The following is a 24,503-nucleotide window of genomic DNA, read 5'->3' as shown; positions in this document are numbered from 1 at the left end:
CATTATTGTCTCTATTGCATTATTTAAACACAGACGATAAATGTATTAATGTACTGCACTGCGCAGTATATATACTGTATATATATATCGCTCAAGCAACTGACAGTTTTAGTAGTGGTTTACAGAACTGACAAAAGGTCGCTCGACGATAAAGTAGCGTATGCTCATGTATGCGTCTATCGCTGCATATTTTTTCAATGAAATCACATAATGGTTGAAGATGGTAGAACCCTTTGTGGTTCGACTCCGGCGGCATCACTGCCACATGAGTGTTAAGCGCTGCTGTGTTCTGGTTTGTAAGGTGTGGTAAGGGAGACATACTTTTTGGAGGCGTTTCAGCTTAGTCTTCAGGGATAGCGGCGCATCTGAGGCCGACCTCAGATAGATATATCTAATCCTATTTGGGGTAGATTACAGATGTCCATGGGCGGCAGTAGCTACTTACCATAAGGTGGAATGCATGCACCTCTGCTACTCCTAAATTATAATAAAGTCCAAAAAAAACATCATTTTGTGCTACTCGTCGGTCGCTCAAAAATAATTGGACGCTTAAACGGCCTTTACTTACAAAAATAGATTAGATAGCCTACGCAACTTATACTTACCTATGCAGTCGATAGAAGCTAATAGGCAGCTTAACGTTTTATAGCCCACTGTTGGACACAAGACATTTTTTTCACTTTGGGTAGGGTTGGAGCGTCTATCTCTGAGCAATCTCAAAAACATTGATTTTTACGAACCACATCTTACCATAGATACGTCATAAATTATTTAAAAGGCATACCTCACAGACCTGTATCTGTATTAGGTCTGCGGTATACGTCGTACAGTGTACATTAATACAATGATTGCGAGAAATTCGGAATTCTGGCATAATTTGTAAGAGGTCGTGAGAACCAGCGGTGCGAGGTACTTGTTCCCAAGGACACGTCTCCACGTAATGATCCCTCAGTTGTACGTGTTCAAACATACTTAGCTCCAACTGAAACGTACCGTAAATGTAATTAATGAAAAGCGGTTAAAGTTTTAAAACCGAGATGCAAGCGCCTTTATCCCAGGTACCGTGTTAAGAGCAGTTATTCAGTCACGAAGTATGTATGCCACATACTGTGACTGAAATTCCAAGCAAGTTTCGTTCGTCGTCGTTCGTGAAATGCGCTTACCGTATTTTGAACTAATTTTTAAAGTTTTCAGTAGGTGAATAGTTTAAAAGACTTTAATTTGTACCGTAAATTATGGGAAAGAGCTTTTTATTTTGTTTTTAGAAGCAGCTCAATCGGTTATAAGTCGAGTTACTTGTTTGAAATGTATTTCGGATTTCAAACTGGGTCATTACTCGGCAGCGCGAAGCTTATCATCATTAAAATTTCGAGCGGCTAACCTTTCTCCTCTACGAGCCGTAGCGCCGTAGCGCGCTAACGTCTACACGTTTACGTAGCGCTACGGTCGCTACGTACACTAAGAATCATTCTATTTCATGTTGTGTCATAGGGAATCCGCTTTTATCGTATACCATGTACAAGTCTTCTATCTCAATTTCGACCTCATTCCCGATTCCAATACGTGATTCGTCGGTTCGGAAATTATTTGGTGAAAATTCACCATCTCGTTAGAATGTGCGATCCGGTCGGGCGAGGAATAGGGAATGATACTCGTATTTCAAGATATATTTTATGACTTCTAAAAGTTCAGAGTAAAATGAAGGCGATGGTTCTAAGCAAGATTCGCATGTTACGACTTTTCTCAAAAATGAATATTTGTGTAGAAAATTAATGTAATGCGCTTATGGTGGTATTCCGAACAAATTTGTCACTAGATGAATAGCTTAAAAGACTTTAAGTTGTACCGTAAATTATGGGAAAGAGCTTTTTATTTTGTTTTTAAAAGTAGCTCAATGGGTTATAAGTCGAGTTACTTGTTTGAAATGTATTTCGGATTTCAAACTGGGTCATTACTCGGCAGCGCGAAGCTTATCATCATTAAAATTTCGAGCGGCTAACCTTTCCCCTCTACGAGCCGTAGCGCCGTAGCGCGCTAACGTCTACACGTTTACGTAGCGCTACGGTCGCTACGAAAACTGTAAGAATTATTTCTAGCTAGGTACACTGTGCGAATCTATTTCATGTTGTATCATAGGGACTGATACTTCAAGTATTTCAAGATAATGCTTCTTAAGATTCAAAAAATAAATAAAAGCGGTGGTACTTTGAATATAAGTGTACATAAAAAGGTAGGGTATCAACAACGCCTTACATTAGCAATATCTAAATGTACGCGTATGTATTAAATCCTATACTTGACATTTCCCAGAACTATATCTTTCAAGGTGTTCGACTACAATCTTTTCCATTGATCGGTCGTTTACAGTTACTCGAAGAATCTATTTAAGTTTTTAGTAAACTGCTAAGTAACAGTAGCCTTTGTATGAGTTTTTACGTTTTTACAAACATGACTGTTCAGTTCTGATACAATCCGCTAGGGGCGCTGATTGGAAATGTATGGGCAAATATGTAAACAAATACAAAAACCGTCATTTTTGTAAAAACATAATAACTCATACTAAGGGTACTGACAATCGGTTGAACTCTTACAGGTTTTTCACGGTTCATCGTCGGTCGTTCGTTTTTACCGCGTGCAAAATGTAGAATAAATTATGGATAAGTGCTTCCTTCCGAGCTCACCCCGGTGTTACGGCATTGCGTTCAAAATAGACGCCTAAAAAGCTACTTCAAAAAGTAAAAATGCTTTATTTTTACATATGTACTTTAGTTTTACATATGTAATCTACGTTCATAGGTCATCTTCTCATTGAATAGTATCAATTAAAAAAAATCAACGGGTTGCACTCCGGGACTGCCGGCAGAAGTGAAAGCTTAAATATTGACGTTGTGCATTTTTGACATTTAGCAATTTGTTTAAGGAATAATTTTGCACAAATTACCTTAATTATCAGTATAAAAGTATTAACATTTATGTGGTAAAATACGGTATTCATTTATTGCGCTATCGTACACAAACATGACAGTCTTACGAATTTTCGATCATGTCACGTGTGCTGACGTTTAAGATTTTTTACCCATCACAAAAAGCACTTTGTACACACAACGCCGCTAAAGAAGATTTTAGTACAAAAAAAAAACGCAGAGAAACACAATTCCTTAGATTAGTTTTTTTTCGTGTTGGAGATTAGGTATGATTGCAATGGTTGCTTAACGTCGGTTTAACGTGTATCCTATTTGCATTTCACCCTTAAGCATTGAGTTAGTAATATCACGCCTTACTTATTACTAAGGCGCACATCAGCGCACACCCTTCTTTATTTTTACAATTACTCCTCTAATATCTCACTACGAACAAATAATACAGGTAACCTCCACAATGGAAAGATTTAAATATTAAAAAGTACAAGATGAACACCCTTGCAAGCTATTGTTCGTGTTTTGTTCAGATAAAATGGCGGGTAGTATGTGTATTTTGTAAACGAAATAGAACTAGGTCAGGTGGCTTGCAAAGAATATTGTCGTTATATTTTTTGTTGTACATGAAATTTTCACTTAATCTGGAGGCACGGCAGTGCCTCCGCCAAGTCGAGCCAAAAGAAGCGGCACGGCCGTACCATACTTTTCCCGAAGCAATTCGGCCCATTTTTGACCCCCTGTAACTTCGTTGCATATGAAGCTAGAAGCCTGAATTTTCAGGAGCCAAGCAAGCATTGTATAGACACGGTACATTTCAAATTTCATGCAATTTGAACCAGTAGTTTAAGAATTACAAGTAGTTAAAGTTCGTAATTTTGTCACTCACTCACTGACTGACTGACCGATCATCAAAAGTTTAAGGCACTTCCAGCAGACATAGAACGTTGAAATTGAGGGTACAATTAGTGTTTAGTATATAACTCATGGAAAAACTAAAATATTTTGCAATTTCTGTCCAGTTATCTAGATACACCAACTACATTAAATAACTTTGTATCCTATATAAGTTATATAGGATTACAAAGTTACATTTGCAGTTAATGAATCTGTGTTTCTGTCCGCGAAATGTACGAGTAGTAGGGGAGCCCATGATGTTAAATGGGTAGAAACTCGAGCGTCAATAGGACGTATACGATTGTGTAGATTACACGTTAGAGTGAAGAGAAGGTTGTGTGATATTTTTCGATTCACCGTGGAAATAGCTTCTAGATGATTCGAAAAATGTAAAAAGCAGAGTCAGACATACTCAAGGCGCGGAAGGTTAGTGATAGAGTATATATCTCTGATGCCGGAAATATGTTTATCTGCTGGTTTGCATAGGGGGACAGCCATACGAGAGGTAAAAATGGAAAAAAAGTAACCAGCACATTAGATTTTCAAAGGGGATATGAAGTTACCCCAGATGAGTCCCCCATTCGAAAGACTGACGATTCGATTCGAAAGACTGTCAGTGACTCTTCGAAAATGCAAAAAAAAACGTTATCTTGACACACTCGAGGGCGTAAGATTATTATACAGGAAATTCCAGCTGATGTTTTATGTTGCAGCTGACGATTTAGTGGAGGGGTTTTTTATATTGACGATTTGAAAAAAAAAACAGAATGAGAATATATAAAGAATAATGTATTTTCCATAAAATTTGCCTTTTCCTTTAGTTTGTTGTACACCATTACTTTCCAGGGATCCATGCTAATAAATGGCGCTATCAGATAGTGCATATTTTCTAGCATTATTTCCTTTGTATTAAAAAAAATACCGCACTCGAGTATGTCCAGGTATAGATTTTTTGCAACCTTATTACTCCCTAACGCCGCCCTCAAACCATCAGATTATAAATTTATTGTTTTCAGCATGTAATTAAGCTACTATAGATAATACGATTTTTTATTAATAGTCTGATGGACTTCCCTGGTTGAACCCCCCAAATGGATAGTTTAAGATACTCTATAGGATGTAAGGTATCTCCCATATCTTAATCTGCCGCGTTCGAGTCACTCTCGAAATCCCGTCTTGGGCTCCCCTACTATTATAGGCGACGTCAATTGTTTTTATTCTCGAGATAAAAGACGTTTTCAATTCCAACTTCAATTTAAATTCAATTCAAATAATGGGTGAAGTGCGAATCGAACTCGTACGTACACTGAGGGTTCCGTACCACAAAAATATTTGTTTATTTTATTTTTATTTTTACTAATTGATGTTATAGCAGCCATATAATGCATTGTGAACATTTCAAATGAAAAACGCTAAAAAATAGCAGGTCCTTATATGTTTGTCTCTGTAGTTCCTGGACTAAAAAAGGGTTACGATATCCCGTGCCTGTCGTAAGAAGCGACTACAAGGGGGCTTCCGAAGTTGGGAGTGGCAACAGGGAGCTCGAACCGTCCAATAAGTGTCCCCGGGAAGGACGGCGGTATGTGTAGTCGCATACCGTCGTGAACACCGGATAGTTTAGGAGGAGCGAAAACTGTTCTCCCAGGGCAGAGCTCGATCGAGGCATCGCGCTTAAAGGACTTCTGTTACGTTCAGTCGGAGATCCCGGAGTTCTCCAACAAACGTTGAGGACGGCCACCGGAGGATTTTAGTGCGGCTAAAGTCCCACATAACCCGGCGTCACTCCCACGTCGTCGAGTACCTTTTCAAGATTTCCTCCTTATAAAGAAAAAGAAGGTCCTTGTATGGCAACTCTCCTTTATTTGAAAGTTTTTCTTTTTACTTTTAGTACATATTGTTAAAGCGGCCACCATTATACATATTCCGTAAAAAAAATAAATTTCTATGTATTAAGGTTCCAGAAATAGAGCTCTATGTCAGACAAACGAACGGACAGCTTAGAAATAGGGTTCCGTTTTAAACTTTAGGTATGGAACCCTAAAAAGTTATATAATATCAAAAACATTCCGAATTTCTGACAAATGTCATGAGAAAAAAACTAGATGTTACGGCTAATGTGCCTAAATCAGTTAAAACGCAGATTAGCTTGTCCATTACCTAAAGTACAAAACGAGATTGTATCAATTTTCACCCCTTGACGTCGACCCGTGCATGCCATGATGCGTCGTCGTGTCATGAATTTACGACAAACATTGTATATTTTCACGAAACAATATCGCTTTGCGGCACGATGTCGCTATGTGTCACGATACGTCGTCGTGTCGTAAAAAGGCATGTGTTTTAGCCCTAAGAACAAGTCTGAAAAGATGTTTCGAATTTTAACTACATAGTTAATCTGCATATTTTCTAGCTAATCTTAAGTCTAGTTAATGTGTATGCTAACGTATTCTACAATCTAACGGTAACATACACAATATACAATAACTGTCGTGAGGTTTAGCAACTGTCACCGCATTATAAAATAATAATAAGTTTGTTTCCAAGGAAACAAGTGTTTAGGCAAAGGAGATGTTTCATTTTCGGCCATCTTATGTACATTATAACTAAAAAACACGAATAATTTGCATAATTGAAGAAAAATACACATATATTTTGATAACCTAAAGTATTCGTGTTTAAAAATATTTAAAATAAGCAATCCTCATTGAAATATTAAATATGGCGGAATACTGTCAATGTCAAGTTTTCAAAACTGTCGATGTCGGGAACCTATGTGTACCCCACACATAGGTTACTATACTCTTTGGATGTCGGTAATTCTGTATTTCGCTGTTTTTGTCGTAAAGTTATTGTTACCTTAGTACTTTACAACCTGGCTTTTGTTTTGGGTATCCCCTCATTATTTCTGAACTTAATTAATTATTTATAATAATAATAACAAAACCACCTTTTAAATAGTATCTGGTTTTATAGATGTAAGTGACATGTCAAATTAAAAAAGAAGAAGTTGTCAATTTGATATGCGTAAAAGTGGATATATACATATTATAATAGTGGACTCCAATGTAAACGTTGAATAAATATGTAGGTACTGATGAGAAGATTCCATTTTAATCCTGAATATGTTTCTGCTCTGTGCTGCTTACGATTATTGTGATTCTACCTTACTTGTTTACCCAGCTTATGTTTTATGGACTCTTGTGATTTTCGTGCGATCGCTGTGGATTGTGTTGACAAGGATTCAATATCATCAGGTAAAATATACATCAGTTGTTGTATTAATCGTGAAATAATCGTAAATAATTTTAAACTACAGAAGCTAATCTTTTTACATTTCTCTTTTTTAGATAATTACATTAGCAAGACATGGACATTCTTGGGATGACAAAATAATCAGTTATTATTGCAACTGCATCGCTGGGCAACGAACCGTACTCGTAGGTAGTTGCGCTCACATTATGCCCATTGTTTGATGTTTGGGCTGAGCTCGTCACAGGATGAAAATATTGATAAGGGAAGATATTTAAAATGAATAAATAATGTATTTAAGTGAAGAGTAAGTAAAATATGATCAAATGTGTACTTAAAGTTGTTTTATTTACACACTTAAATGTTTTAACTAAAATAAATTGGTATAGAAGTACATATTTTGGTATGTTTGTTTTAAGTCAAGATTTATGAAAGTAAATATAATTAATGTTTATCAAATATAGGCCTTGTTTCTCAATTCACACAATACAATGTTTATATATCTACGCCCATTCGCGTAAAAAAATATATTAAAAAGTATATAATGTATATAGTAAGTTAAAATAGAATGACAGATGACATTATTACGGTAATCACTACCGCCATGATGTTTTTCCACTGTTGTGTTGCAAGTTTAAGTGTAAATCATTGTTTTTTAACAATTAAACGAACATGATTTGAAGAAAATTAACCCCCTTCTTTGCAAGTTTTCTTAATTTTTAATATAGTCTACAAAAGGTGGCCGGGAGCCCATACATTTTGAAACATCTCCTTTCGGCCTTATTGAGCATAAATAAATGTCTATGAAAATATTTTTTATATGTAAGCACATAAAAAATTATAATGTTCACAATAGAAAATCCCTAATAACTTCTAAACGGATTACCCTAATTACACAATTCCTTTTGCCCTATCCGTTTTAGACATAAACCTACCAAATGGCATTAAAGACAAACCAATATATATACGAACAAAAAATCATGTTTTCAACTTACGTAATATTAGGTACGTAACATTTCAACGCAATATTACAAAAATTTAGTTAAGTTCGTTTCAAATGATTCGAAATAGGAAACTGTTATATAAATCGAGCTTAGATATCCACTTTATAACATATTCTTGCCATGATCACCAAAAATATCAGCTCCTAGTGGCTTGATAATTGATAGCTATAAAAAAACGAAAATCCACAGTTTAACGTTGAATTTAAACAACCGTCCATTGCACAATTAGGGTATTTTATTTTGCTCCATTGCTTGTACAAAACAGTTACAAACGCGTGTCAGAAATGAACTGACAGTCGCGCACGTATGCGCTCGAGTCCCCCCGAGATAACGAGTCGGTAAGTGGTGTCTACGTGTGCGTTACTTCAGCCCACTTTGTATGAAGATTTACTTCTGTTAGTTTTTATTTTGTGTTAGTACCTACCCGGAAAATACGTGGAAATTATTATAAGAAACCTTTTTAATATAAATAATTTTAAGTATGAATTTGTTAGCGGTGAGTAAACTTACTGAAAAAGGATTTACTGTTAATTTTGAAAAACGGTTGCACTATTAGTAACTCTATGGATATTATCATCGCAACTGGCCACAACGTAAATGGTATATATAAATTTAAACAATTTGTCAAATCACCGATATGTAATTTGACAATGTCAAATAAATATTGGCATAGAAGACTAGCCCATATTAATCCGGAATATATGCGAATTTTAAAGAATATTATGACTGGTCTTGATAATGTGAACATTACCGACGGATATGACGACTAGTAAGAAACCATTTCCAAACCTCTGAACGCGAACGAACGATATACTGGAGATCGTACATACAGATTTATGTAGTCCCATGGAAGCTAGTTCACTCAACGGTTCAAGGTACATGTTATTATTTATCGACTATTATTCTCGAATGACACGATGAATGTTTATTTTCTAAAACATAAGAGTGAGTCTTTAAGAAATTTAAAAAATATAAAGTGTTGAAAAAGGAACTAGCAAGTCGAACAAATGTATGAGATCAGATGGTGGGACGACATTTTGTAATAGAGCTTTCAATATTTTCTTATCAACAAATGGAATTCTACATTAGAAGGCGATACTGTATACCCCTAAACAAATTGTTGTGGTTGAAACAGCTAACAGAACTATTATTGTATATGCGACAAGTCTAAAACTGATGTTATCATTATTAAATAAATATTTCATTTCATTTCAGAAGTCAGAAGTCTATTATAAATTGAAACTAATTTGAGCAAGAGCAGTAAATACTGTGGTTTATATCAAAAACCGGAGTCCGACGAAGTCAGTGAAAGATTACCAATGATTTTTGTCGGATATTCAGAAGAAAGTAAGGGATGTCGATTATTTAATACGAAGACACGTTAAATCCCAATAAATAAATAAATAAATAAATCACAATCAGTAGAGATGTTTTAGAATGTTTTTCCTGAGGATAACGGGCATAATTTCAGTTGTCAAAATAGTAACTTTTTTAGATTTAATTTATTGTCATGTTCGAATGAAAGTGATGATGAATGGCAAGATTATTTACATAACTACAAAGACTACCTAAACAATTTAATTGCCTTTAAAAAATCTGTTGTTGAGATTCAACTAGTGGAAGGTACCGGAAAGGAAAAGAGTAGAAATATCTACAAAAAGGAATGAGATGCCATCAAAAACAATGCTTGTAAAAAAATCCAAGTCTCGCCATTCAATTCTTCTACCGTAAAAAGTCTTGAGATCTATGTAATACCAAGCCGGTAATGTATGCAGTCCCTACTTAAGAGACCTTCTGTCTTAAGGTATTATCTCACTATCTAACCTAACAACATCTTATGGGACCATACCAATTTTAAAAATATTTTATGTTCTAAATAAATTGACGTGGCAATCGTACTTGTGTGATGCGATATGATAAGATGAAAACACAATGTGACTTGCAGTACGATTGCCACGTTAATTTATTTAGAACATAAAATATTTTTAAAATTGGTATGGTCCCATGAGATGTTGTTAGGTTAGATAGTGAGATAATACCTTAAGACAGAAGGTCCCTTAAGTAGGGACTGCATACATTACCGGCTTGGTATTACATAGATCTCAAGACTTTTTACGGTAGAAGAATTGAATGGCGAGACTTGGATCTTTTTACAAGCATTGTTTTTGATGGCATATGAGTATTATTTAAAGCGATCAAGTGTACTCATTATCGTTCAAACAACACTTTGAGATGAAACAAGTACCTATAGGTTATTGAATTACCTGTCATACTGAACTGAGCCTTGTCCGATTTTAATAATTAATACAGTTCTGTAAAATTCATAAGTACCTTTTTTTTAATATTTATGAAATATACGACAATATGGTGATTGAATAGAGGTAAAACTTTATAGTCCATAGACATAGATGAAATTAAGCTTTAATTAAGCTTTAATTTAATATGCATTACTTGAAATTGACATGAATTTTTATTATCCATGGTATAGTTTACCCACATTGCAGACGACTCACGTGGCGGAGCGGTAACCATGCCGGTCTGACGAGCAGAGGGTCCCGGGTTCGATCCCCGGCCAGACAGATTTCTAAATGATGAATTTAGAATTCTGTTTCTGGGTCTGGGTGTTTGTGTATTTGTCTCTGTGTGTGTCCATGGCACCCACGACACAGCGAATCCTAGTGTGGGGCTGTGAGTGTAGAAAGCGTTTAGATTGCTCACCCACTACTAGGCACGGATCTCTTCTCCGGATGTAAAGGACATGGCACATCCCGCTGGGCAAATGCAAATTGGTAGACTACGCATTGACTACGCATATCTTTCAGACTTTTTTTAATTTCTTAGGATGCCTCGGTGTTTTCCTTCACCGTTCAGGCTTAAAATTATTATTATACGCACATTTTGGAAATAGGATGTGTGGGCTAGGGATTCGACCCTCAGACCCCTCGTTTCAGAGGTTGCATTTAATGATATTTACGGTATTATGTGACTGATGACTCTCCCGGTAGCTTGAGAATCCCGATAATGTTAACATAGTCTGATGAAAATTTCCCAACTGACACCAATTACTAAACACAAGACTATTTGCTTAAGCTGGCCGGCGCTTTAGGAGCAAAGATTTAAGAAAGCGAACGCCGAAAAATGTTGGTGGTTTTTGAAAATTTTGTTATTTTTATAATATGGATTTAGCATGCTCGGCATTCAGATAAATGGCCACAGCCGGCCATGAACATCTGTAATCCACGTCATAAGAGTCCTACCTGAAGTCGGCCACAGACGCATTGCCATAATTTGAAAAGCCTGAAATAAATATGTCTCATTTTTACCATAATTATCAAATAAGTATCAATTTATTTAATATGTAATCAAAACTAAATTAACGAAAAGTGAAATCTACGACGAAAGGTCGCTGAAAACCTTTTTCTACCATAATTAAGGGCTAGCCCTGCGCTGGTCCAAACTAGGAACGCTTTATGTAGGCTAAAACTAGAATTAATGGCATAAGCGGTAATAATTTAATGAACTTCGATCCTGTTGGGATGGAAAGTGCCCTAGTTAACAGCGCTACTTCATTAATTATTAGGTACTGACGTAGTCGTGATTTACACACCAGAATATACAAAGATACGAGTACATTTCTTCATTTATTATTCAAAAGCTCGGATAAACAAGTTAATCGTGGTAAAAGAAGATGAAAAGTATATTAAGACATGTTAAAGAGCTTTGTAATTATATGATAGATTTAAGAACTAGGCGTGGGTATGGCCACAGGGCGACACTTGTCAGATCCCGGAGCCCACCAGGGGGTTTTTCGTGTGATAAGAATCCTACATAACCCTGCGTCGCTCCCACGGCACCGGGTACTTTTTGAAGGTTTCTCCCTCGAAAAAAAGGGTGACACTTGTCAATAGTGTCATATTATTATTGACAGTTGTCAATACGATACGATTAATGTGGCCCATGAATGATATTTATTGAAATTCAATGTCGATGACCATTTAAAGAGAAAACAATATAATGAGATATTAAAAGAAGAAATATGATTTGGTCCTTATTTATATATCGATATCATCATGAAAGTTGTAAAAATAATACTCTCGAACCTTTATTACTACAATATGACAATATACGGAGATAAAGTAGTGATATAGGTATACATTTTAATACATTTTGCACTCGTATTGAAACAAATAAATGATATTTCCATGGACCAATTGTTTATTTATATCTCTGATTAAGATTTATTTCTTAAAATCTTTATCGACATAGGATTTCCAAATAAACAGTATATTTATTAAAAGATGATAATATTATTTAAAAATTACTTTAATGGTGTTGTAGATATAATAAAAAGGTTATAGAAATGTTATAGAAATAATAAACATTTTTTTGTGACAGTAATTTTGAATATATCAAACATTTTGTTAAATCTTTTTTTGTTTTATCAACTAAATAGATATAATACTGTTAATAATACAAATAAATTATAGAGGAATCATAACCACAATCCAGAAGAATATTAAATTCTATTCGTAACAATACAGTAAACGAGCAGAAATATCCTATTCACTAAGATATTATTCAAAACTTAAGATAAATAAACAAACAACATGACAAGTGCATATATGCTTTTTGTTCTCAGGTATTCGTCGAGATGGAGGTGTATTACAAAGAACCGGAAGCAGGTCCATCGCTGGTCTCATTATCTGACACCGAAACTTCAACGATTTCGCGCAAAAGCAAGGGAGGACAGTCTGAGATACCAACCGTTCATAGTCATCGCGGCCGTCAAGGCTCCACCCCCGAGTCCCAAGAAACCACTCCACTGAAGACGCCACGTCCTGGAACTAAAAAATTGCCGGAAATCGCTCAGCGTTCCAGAACGATTGATGAACAAAGAGATGCTAGTATCTCACGACCACCTCGAGGCTCGATCTCTGATAGCTCAGAAGCTGGTAATATTTCTGGAACTTCTATTGAACCAGCACCTTTAGAAATTTCTGGTGCTGGTCAAGGTCCGGCAACAATTCATGGCCCACCTATTTCTCAACAAGTAGGAACTATTCAGGGACCTGCGGCAGCCTACAGCTCACTGCCTGTACAAATTCCAGCAACTAGACAAATCTCTACATCTGCGTACGGCCCTTCTGGGCCAGGTCGTGGTTCTGAGAGTCTTTTTAGTCCTGGCACTGCTTACGGACCCGTAAAAATTCACGGTACAACAGCAGCCCACAGCTCTCCAACCGCTGGTATCTCGGGAAAAGCCCCAATCACCGCCAAACGTTTGATTGATCCTCGTGGCTCAGGGCAGACGCACGGCCCACCGACCGTTCATTTCTCAGGAAAAGTCCAGACGTCTGCGATCGTTCACGAACCGGCGCCTCCACATGGCTCTCCAACTGTTCGTTTTTCTGGCGTTACTCATGGCCCAGCAGACGCGCATACCTCTCCAACCGTACATTTCTCAGGAGTCCCTCAAAGCCCGCGACCTACACATAGTTTAGAAGGAGCTCAATGCCTAGCCTTAATGCAAGGTTCAGGTCAAGAATCGCCGCAGAGTTCATTTCAGGGCTCAATTAGCTCTACTCAATCTGATATTGAAGAGGACGAGACTCTAAGAGATTTACAGCGTAACATAGAAAGTATGGAACAGTCACTTTCACATAAAAAAATCGTAATTAATATCGATTCAAGTGACGAGTCCCGAAGCCAAAAACTAAGAAGTGTTGGCAAACGTTTGCTTAAGTAAGTTATATTTTATATCTTATTATTTTAAAACATTTTCTTGCAAGAATTTTATTGACATTATAATCGTTAATATTGTCTTCCAACACAAAGTAAATGAAATTTGGCCTTTCACCTTGTTGCCTAAAACAAGATATTCCCAATGTATTGCAACGACTATTTACATCCGCGTTTCCCAACCTGTGGTCCGCGGACCCCTGGGGGTCCGCGAGTATATGTATGGGGGTCCGCGGTGTCATCTCTGGACCACACATAAATCGCTCATTAAATGCAAAAGGGCCGCTTTACTGCTTTTTTCAACTACATACCTATGTGAAAAGGCAATCTCTACTCTTGTTTATACAAAAAACAAATACAGAAACAGATCAACAACAAAACAACAAATACAGAGACAAGTAGAATCAACAGATCAACAACAGAACAACAAATACAGAGACAAGTAGAATCTGATTTGAGATTACAGCTTAGTAGCAACATCAACCCGAATATCCCTAATTTAGTTGCAAAAAAGCAACACCAACCTTCACATTAATTCTTTTTCATAATAAACGGTTAAAATTACCTTTTGTAATTGTTTTTTTTTGTATCTGTAATAACTAAAATAAATACCTAATCCGTTTTTTTGCTGTTTATTTTATTAAGGGGGTCCGTGAAAATTGTGCTTGATTTCCTAAGGGTCCGTGGACTGAAAAAGGCTGGGAAACGCTGATTTACTCAATTAAGTATACGGGGCTTGGGTTTTTTATGTTTTATTAGTACTTAAATATTTTTTTTTTTAGACGCGGGTTCTCGATGGGCGCTATGAAAGCAGTACCAGCAGCTGACGAGCGAGAACCAAAGCGTAGTGCGGCGACCAAGATGAAGAACCTGATACGTTTCGGACGAAGCCGTTCGCGCGACGCCAGAGCATATGATGAGGAGCAAGGTCTCATCCCCATCGCCGGGTCATCGTCCGAGCAGGATCCAGCGGTATGCCAAGTATCGATGACATCGGACGAAATGCTTGTCGATACGCGCAACGTTGACGAAATACCGAAGACTAAACGAATGTGAGTAATACATAATATACTTGTACTAGTGTACAAGTAAAATAAATATTAATAAACATATTTTTTATCAACTTCTTAACTACTTTAATTAACTATTACGAAAAACAAACTAATTTATATATATGTAGTATTTTAAACTAAAGTAATCCTTATATACAAAAGCGGAAACTTAATAAAAGGGAATAATGATAATATTAACTAAAATTAAATATTAGGCTATAGCAGGGGTTCCCAAAGTGTGCGCCGCGGCGCCCTGGTGCGCCGTAGAAAGTAAAGAGGGGCGCCGTGAGTCGATCCTCTAATCATTGGACACCACAAATATTGGCGTTTTGGTCATCGATTCAAAATGAATATCCAAATTTAACATCCAAAGCATTAAAAAAATTCATTCTGTTTGCAACATCATATCTATGTGAAGCTGGGTTTTCAGGTGTAGCTGTGATAAAGAACAAATATCGCTAAGGATCAATGTGGAGCAAGAAAGGAGAATAGCAGTGTCAAGTCATATTCCCCGCTTTGAAAAACTGCGCGGAGATCACTTAGCTCACCCTTCACATTGATTTGACTGAATAAATATCGTATTTTATTTTTGTTATCCTCAAGTCTTTCTTGTTGTTTTCCGTTTAAATTATTTTTTAATTACGTATTATACAATTTCATATTGTGGTGTTTTAAATTCGTTTCGATCAACCTAAGGTAACTACTATTATTGTAGTTACCTATTTCTTTCGACTCAAATATTTAGCTAGGACAGGGCACAGGGCGCCGTGAAAGAATATTAAACTTGTAACTGCGCCGCGGGTTACAAAAGATTGGGAACCCCTGGGCTATAGGATAGGATAGGCTTCGTCCAAATTGTTGTCCTTTGGAGGAATTCCCAAAACACTGGCGATATTACCTCGCTGAATAGCAAAACTAATTTTCATGGTTAATTAAAACTCACAATCGTAAAACTCTGCATGGAATCAGGATTGAACTCATTAATATTTACAGCATGTGGAGTAAATACGATACATTTTAAAAACTTAGTAGATATAAGTAATGCATTTAAGTATAAACACTACGTTTTTGTATACGATAACAAACCCATGCGGGTTTCTTCGTATCTAATATGACTCTATAATAATAAAACTTATTTCCCAATCTATCGAGTGTTTAGTAGTTCCACTTGCACTAACTCACTGTTTGTTATTATAGATTTTAACATGTACCATGCATTTATAAGTAAATGCATCCACTCTATTTGACAGTCGTGCTCTCTGGGATGGCTCGGCACCTGCAGCCCTCAAAGCTGCGGACTTCCAAGTGTGCGTGACTATTATCGAGGCTCGGCAGCTCGCTGGCCTCAACATGGACCCCGTGGTCTCCGTGCAGGTCGGCGAACTCCGCAAATACACCAGCGTCAAGGAGAGTACGAACTGCCCGTACTATAATGAGGTGAGTATTGGACGACTTGCGGTATAGTCAATAAATACAGTACTATTTTCAAACGGTTATATATTTGTAGGTACAATCTTAGTACCTCCTGTATAGATACAACCGTGTTATTGTATCGTATCGAATCAATCGTAGTATTTTATAATAACACCGCTGGTTATACGGCGATCGGCTGGAGCGGGGCGAACTCCAGTCGATCGAGGCAAGTCATGGGAATATTCGGCCATCTTTTTTTTCGTCGGCAATTGTCAAGAATATAACCCGTCAAATTTGTGCTTGAGGACAATCCTTATTAGCCGATCAAAATTTCTAGGAGAAAGCGAAGTAGATAAATAAGTAAAATTAAGCTGAAGTGACACTTCGATTTGTAATTCATTGAATGAAATATGAACGTCGAATGGACTTATTTGCTAAGGAAGAGAGAATGAGCGTCATTTCTAATTAATTTAATAATGTTATTGTTTTACAGTTATACAATATCGACGACGATATTCTGTTCTTGCTTTAGTAGGGTTGTTTCTGTTTTTGTAGGACTTAGATCCCATAACTACAAGCTGGAGACAGTTAGGGTACAGTCTTCTAGGCTCAAAGGACCCGCAACGAGTGACGAGAATACAATTTCAAGAACCATTGGTATGATATGGAAATTTCTGCTGCTCTGCGATTTCTTTGACATTGTTTTAGCATCAGTTATATAATGGCTGCGTTGAGGGGCGCATCGACATCGCATGTGTAACCTTTACCTTAATGTATTTTTGACTAGAAGTGGAAACTCCACTGCTCTCTTTTGAATTCTAAAACCTAATCGGCGGAGAACTCCTAGTCCTTCGAGGCTCTATTTTCCCTTTAGATACTCCATGTAAGCCCTATTCTTCCTGAAGTTTTCCATTTCCGGGTCGGGAGGTTGATTTACTTCTTTCTCCAGTTACGCAAGTGCTATGACGCCGGTGCGGCACTGGTGTAAGTGATCGGATCTCGGCCTCCCGATCTTCAAAATTTTACCTCCTTAAAAAAACACATGCGACGAGAAAAGGTGACTCCGGCGTGCATGTTGGTGTCTATGCTGAAACTTACTTCAAACGCATCGTAGAAACGCTCGCTTTCAGTGTTAAATGTTTATATCTAAGTATAGATGATACGAATAAAATCAATATACGCTTGACTTCATGCTCATACGTCATATAAAACGTATGTTTGCATGTTGTTGTTATTGGTGTTGTAAAACTACAAACAGTCGATGTATTTTCATATACCCATTGTGCATCAGTAATTTAATATTGTTTATTCGTATTTATTTACGTTGCCCTCTTACCTATCCAGCTTACAAATATAATATAATTACGTCAATTTGCGGCTTATTGCGTCACAAGCCGTAAATGGACAATACAAATGTTGAGGCAATACTTCAATAAAGAATACTTTAATAATGCCATCTAAGTTCGATTGAGACACACCGTTTCTGGGTTCGGTATCAAACGTATAAATTGAATCACGTATTGCCGGGATAACGTACAAGGATATCATGTAGCTGTCTCCCGCCGCCGCAGCTGCCGTCGTAACTTACTTCAATACACAGGCCAAAGAACAGGAAATCAAAATCAACCTATTTTATTCAAGGTAGATTCTTCACGGAACTCTTATTGAACTCTACTAACCATCGTTACCTACATTAATAGAAACTCACTAACAGGATATTTCTTACAATGTGCAATAAATAATGATCACGAAAAATTTTCGATGTCATAATTATTGAACAAAATAATCTTCCAGTAAACAATATTAATCCAAGATTCATGGATAGCAGACATAATAATACTATCTAAAAATAATTTACTCCTAACTATTCTGCAATTCAAAATAATGTATTCACGTTTAAAAATAAAATCTGATACGAACTAGCCAATTCAGAATATTATATTGATTATTATAGTCTTAAAACTTATTCAAGAGAACATTTTATTGTCTCTTGAACATTCAATAAGCTATGTATCACATAGCTTATTGAATAAAATTCTATTTCTATCTAGTCCAGTCTTCCTACTGTATTGTCTGTACTTATTAGATATAATTCAGACAAAACAGACTCTACATAATACGTTGGTTGTTGGTACAACTAATGTGCTGTACCAATATATTATGTGGAGACTTGGGGAGTTTCGTCGTTATATCGATAAATATAAAGATATTACCTCTATTGAGACAATGCCATTGTCTTACACAATAGCTATGAAATGTCGTGGTCAATGATTACGAATAGGTACACTGTACAGAATTCCTATAACTAAGCTCTATATTCACTAAATATGATATAAAGATATTTATACGTCACATAATAAATTGTGATTTATCAAAACCAAAAATGTGATCCAAAACATGTCACAAAGGTTAAGGATTATAGGCATACATTCATAACCGTATAGCAGAATCAATATAAAACATATTTCACACTGAAATCAAATATACATACGGTAGTTACAGACAAAGGTTTGTGAAAAGTCCTGGCAAGCGGTTAGGTTAAAAACATAATCATAACTGGAATAATAAAACAAAGAACTAATGTACAATTCAAAAAGATCGACAAAACTTAGTATAAATTTAGTAAACGTTCAAATCAAATATTCATTGGGGAAACATTGCAAAGCGTTAGCGGTGAATTCGGCGAAAAAATCATTTTACTTTCATAAACCATCCACCATCATGACTCATGTTTGGAACGTATATTTCTTACCTATATGTGTACTGTTAGTTGTATTTATAGTATAAATGTATCATTAACTATGCTCATAAACTCATTATTGCTTTTTTATGTTCACCAGAGCGTAAGAGGTCTAGTTGTACCTCTTGATTTCTGTATGAATAATTATAAATATGACTTAAATTATATTGTAGTGTGGCCGCTCAGAGAATGCATTCCGGAAGTTTGTCAGTAAGTGTCATACGGACATGCCTAGAGATGGGCATAGTAAACTTTGCTTATAGTTTCTAACTGCTGATTATCACTATATCACAAATAAAACAAGAAAGAGATAAATTTAAACGGAAATTAAATTCATAATATTATTCCATATTAAATTTAACGCCAAAATGTGTTATTTACAAGAATTTGGGAAAATATTAATGTTTTCGATGATGATTTTTGTTTGTACGACAAATAACGATAATGAAATTTTCATATTATATTCGACGCCGACGCAAAACTGAACTACAGTCAGACACGATCTGTCAGGGATTCGCTCGGGATGCATTCGCTCAGCGGTCAATTAGTTGCTTAAAGCTAAAGATGTGTTTCCATTGTTCACAGTATTTCGTGTTCGACTTTCACATTGCTCCAGTAATGCTGTTTGACAAGATTATAACGTTGTCGGTAAGTAGTGTGTTGCGATAATCGAGGCGAAGTGGCTGCGCCGCGAAACAGCTCGGCGCGTTCAACTTATTGAAGTGATAATTTGCTCTGTTATCCCATAAAATCGTTTTATCATCAGTGTATGAAACAGCTCCCAGTAGCGAGTACGTGCCTAATAAAACGTAAATGGGATTCTCATTGCGTGGACAAAACGATGACCCTTGCGGGTTACGAAACAAGCGTCAGCGATATTGTTAGTAATTTAACATTTATTTTTGTTATAGTCGTTGAAATTAAGTTGATATTTTTAGCCATTTCGTCAAATAATATTCAGTGACGGTAATGCTTATTACAATTTCAAGTAATTATCAAAAATATCGTTGTTTACAAAAAAGGAGGTACCTACCATCATAAATTCAAAATACCTGCTTATAATAATAGATATTAAAAATATTGTCACGAGTATCCTTTATTGCAACTTGTTTCCTGTCGCGTGCTGATACCCACACGCCTGACCCACTCACGTACTCGTAAATGAATTAACTCGGTGCACTGTTTCCAAGCTGCGAGTATGTGGCTTGCATAACAACTATCTGTGAAATGATAGGATGCAAGTGGCATACGTGTGGGTAAGATATGCGATATGCACATCTTACCCACGCTATTGTTTTCAGCGTGACAGGAAAAGAGTCTTAAATTATGCGAAACGCAATTATCTAAATAAGTTTTATTTTGTTTGCAATACTGCGATTGAAGGTGGTAGAACCCTTAGTGGTTCGACTCTGGCGGCACCACTGCCACACCTATTTCTACCTTAGTAGTACTACACCTATTTCTACCTTAGTAGTACTATCTTAGTAGTAAGTAGTTTCTTTAACAGTAGTTTTAGGCGCTGCTGTGTTCTAGTTTGAAGAGTGTGGTAAGGGAGACATACTTTTCCGAGAAGTTCCAACTTAGTCCTCAGGGGTAGTGTCCGGGGTCAGGTCCGGCGGTGTCAGGGGTAGTCCGCATCTGTGGCCAACCTCATGAATACCTAATCCTATCTGGGGTTGATTACAGATGTCCATGGGCGGCAGTAGCCACTTACCATCACGTGGACTACATGCTCGTCTGCTACTCCTAACATAAGACATGTTTATTTGACTGACATTTGTTTAAGATGCTATTATTCCTTTGGGTGGTCGTTCATTAATGTATATCGTGAGTACGAGTACTTCTCGCTCATTTATCGCTAGTAACTTGTAACCGCTCGTTAATGTTTAACAAGGGTTGCGTTCCAGAGAATACCTACGTATAACAATGACTTATTTATTAAACAATCTGCTCCAAGGGTGAACTTTTTGCTAACCCGCGATTACCACGATTGTGTTGTTACTTGTTTTAATGAAAATGAAATGTCAAACGAACATGCAGTCCACTTGTATATGACAGGTAGGGCTGGAGTTCTGTCTAATCTGTGTTAGCTACAATGCCATTGTTAGCCTATGGGCCTGATTGGAATGTCATGTTCTTGTGTGTGCGTTTAAACCAGAATACACCAATTAGGTATTGCTCTTGTTTTGTATGTATTTAAAATTAGATTTAAAGTTGCAACGTCGCGATATATACTTAGGAAGCGAATTTATATTATGGAATTATATTTTGTTTATACAAAATACATTTTCTTAACATTATATTATGTAGGTATATAATGTTGTCGGAAGGACGAATTTACAATAATACGTTCTGTTTTAATATTCCAATTTATTTTAATGAATCAATTTATTAGTAAGGCACGAATCATTAAAATGTAAAAACTTACCCGGGATATGTCAATATTTTATTGTAGGCATATCTTGCTGCGCGATCGAAAAAGCACGTTCGTATTGATTTGTGATTTTTGTTTTTGTTCCTGAACTTTTCAGATGAATATGATCTGCATGTTAATTTCAGTGTCATTGTCTCAGTTGAAATAATATAATGCCTGTTTTATAATTGGCCTAAACCACTCTTAGGAGACTAAATCTTTGCCTACCAGTGGGATAATAATAGCTTGACGAAGTCTGTAGAAAGTAGCATTTTTCATACAATAAATAGTCAATGGAAATACTTGTAATTGTAAGGAAAACGTCTTTTACAACAATACTTGAATGAAAATGAGTAAATAAAATGCTATTAAATATTTAGCATTTGCGTTAAAAAATAATTATATTTATAACCATATTTCCATTAAAACGTTATGGTAAGAAAAACATTTTTATTGGGGTCTAACCAAAACTACCTTTCTTTCAGTAATGTAAGTGTCAAACAATTTTAATTCGAATGATTAACTCTGAAGTATTAGTTTCCATTAGGCTAAAGGCTACATCCTATTTAATATTCTCAACACTGTTCAAGTGTTCACAAATTCCCGGGTAGAGTTTGTTATTCTATCTTGAACTTAGCTTAAAGACAAGATTAACATTCCTAGTTACATGTTAGTCATTTGAAACAATTCAGCAGTGTCGTAAGTTGGACTGTAAGTTTCCAACTCGGTCTAACTCAGTCTTTTGTGGAGATAAGAGAACTGAGTTTATAAGAAAAATAACTCAAACGAAACGAACAGTTAAATATACTACAATTATACCCAAACCTTTCGCTTCTTTCAGTTTTTAAACAATCTTTGTAAAAGATGATTTGAGAAAGACGAAAGTTAAAAATCCTCGATTGACGCGAAAATACTATTTATAAAAGATACCGTTTAATGTGCATATGCATACCTGCAGTGTTCATACCTATGCAGGTATGAACACTGCAGGTATGCATATGCACATTGCTATTATAGCTGTGGCAAGGTACAAAATAAACTTGAAATTACTTTTATAAATCCAATTGTGTGCAAAATGTATCTACGTTTGAATCACATGCCGACATTCGCCTGGATTGCTACGGATCATCGTGAGCACCATACGAAATGCGATGCCTGGAATATTACAGAAATATTGATATTGTAATAAGAACATCTGCTCAAAATATTTACATTTCATCTGTTCGCGTGTATTTTCTTTGCTTACTAGGTATTTTCAAAATACTTTCGCATTGATGCAGACATAAAGTAATATCATATAATTGTTGCTTTGTAAATGAAATTTCCATATAATTGACAAGATACAACACAAGAAGAAATCAACTACACAGTATAGTGAGAACATAAAAATAGAATAAAGTACGAATAGCTTAACTCTGTGTTGATTGAAAATAAAGTAATGAGCCACAAAATAATTTATGAGAACGATTCTACGGACTTTTATCTTTCGTGAATTCAATATAAGAATCCCTTGAAAGTGTAATAAGCATTCCGCGTTTGCGTTACTCGAACAATTCTTTTAGCTGTAGGGTGTTTTCATAGCTACAGGTATATAGGAGTTATATATAGGTAGTAATATTATACGCCATATTGAAGCCATTACAAGAATTGGCTTTTCAAACAATGTAGGGTTTACTAAAACGCGCTGCGCATTGTTTTGTACCAAATAAACCTAATTCAACAAATTAAGTAAATGCACAAGTATTTATCCGCTTTGGCTTTCAATACACTGATTTTTGCGCTAATAACACACAGTGCATACTTCGCTTCACGTTAATCTATCGTATAAATTTTCCATATATTGTAATTTTGTATAAAATTCAATATTCTGTTCTGTGTGCGGTAGTAAAACAGACTTACAATAGAACGGAAATTAAAATACAAACATGATACTGATACTCCCTGAATATAAACATTGATGGAGCTTCTGAATAGTATCAAATATTGTATCAAATCATATTTAATATCGAAAGAGCACTTGTTGTTTTATACCTGAGCTTCGATTTTTTTTTTAATTTATATCGAATAGGTAATTAAACCATTACAAAAGCTGGGCTGATTGATCTGCTGAACTTAGCAGTTATGTACCCTTAATATATAAAAATAAAATATATCAACTTCAAATCAGTATATTCTGACAATTCTATCTGGGTTATTCCATGAGACAGTATTGTGAGATGCCGTTAAAAAGGATTCCCGTTTTAATATTTCTCGGAGCACTGAATATTACTCGGATTACTGACGTTTGTCTGCTTTGTAAACGCGATCTCAATAAACGGCGTGGACGTGCAGTCATTTGTGCTCACTATTACCTTGCACAAGAATGCTTTTCCATTGGATATTTGTCAAGTCCACTTAGAATTCTTTATTTTTATTGCTTATTTAGCTTAGCACTGGCAAAAGTGTGTTTAACAAAGATTTATTACACGGAGAGATGCGAATAAAGGATTGCATCTACGATTGTGAGTACGATGCCGCACATATTTTGCTGTTGTTACGCAAAGAATGCTACTATGAAGTAGGTGACGGACCATTTAGCGTGCATTTGTCAACTTCATGGCACAGTCTTAGCCGTTCAGCTTTCGTGGAAATAATTAAATACTTCTGTAGCCTAATTGCGACTTAGCTCACTCTTTAGCATATCTCTTGTGAGTAATCACCCTAAAGCAATTCGAACTTATTACAAATGCGATAGTTTTTTGAAATAGGTTTTTACTTTTTTATGGGGAATATTCAGTGCCAACTATGAACATATAAAAAGATCTGCAAACAAAATAAAATAGGTTAATTTTAGGTCATAAACGAATCATCGTCATCACGGTAGACCACCAAAGCTATTGCCAATGGAAATGTATTTTGGATGCCGCTATTATTACAATCTGCTGGGCTATTCAACGATCTGAAAATAGATCGACACGCATAAATAACAGTATCGTCCAAATATGAGCCCAAATTAGAACATGCAAATTAATTGATGTGCATAAAATTCATTGACATGTCGGTTGATAAGCATGTGGGTAGCTAACAAGTTACGATGAACGC

At 36.0% G+C, this 24,503-nt stretch overlaps 1 protein-coding gene and 1 long non-coding RNA gene across 2 annotated transcripts in view; both read left to right on the top strand.

Annotated features, from left to right (window-relative positions):
• The first annotated feature begins 3,586 nt into the window (after positions 1 to 3,586).
• Positions 3,587 to 9,486, top strand: LOC140743685 (uncharacterized). The gene is made up of 3 exons (XR_012102489.1): positions 3,587 to 7,066; positions 7,160 to 8,940; positions 9,281 to 9,486. It is a non-coding gene; the product is annotated as an uncharacterized LOC140743685 (long non-coding RNA).
• A 3,230-nt stretch (positions 9,487 to 12,716) lies between these two features.
• Positions 12,717 to 24,503, top strand: part of LOC140743801 (otoferlin) — a 47,160-nt gene continuing 35,373 nt past the window's right edge. Inside the window, exons 1-4 of the mRNA XM_073075388.1 lie at positions 12,717 to 13,807; positions 14,587 to 14,856; positions 16,107 to 16,293; positions 19,595 to 19,657. Of these exons, the coding sequence (XP_072931489.1) occupies positions 12,717 to 13,807; positions 14,587 to 14,856; positions 16,107 to 16,293; positions 19,595 to 19,657 (1,611 nt within the window). The remainder of the gene's footprint in view (positions 13,808 to 14,586; positions 14,857 to 16,106; positions 16,294 to 19,594; positions 19,658 to 24,503) is intronic.

Source organism: Epargyreus clarus, unplaced genomic scaffold, assembly GCF_041222505.1.
Source record: "Epargyreus clarus isolate Ecla_fem2 unplaced genomic scaffold, WU_Ecla_fem_2.2 ptg000007l, whole genome shotgun sequence".
Lineage (NCBI taxonomy): Eukaryota > Metazoa > Arthropoda > Insecta > Lepidoptera > Hesperiidae > Epargyreus > Epargyreus clarus.
Note: the sequence above shows the minus strand (reverse complement) of the source record. Positions and strands in the feature narration are given on the sequence as shown.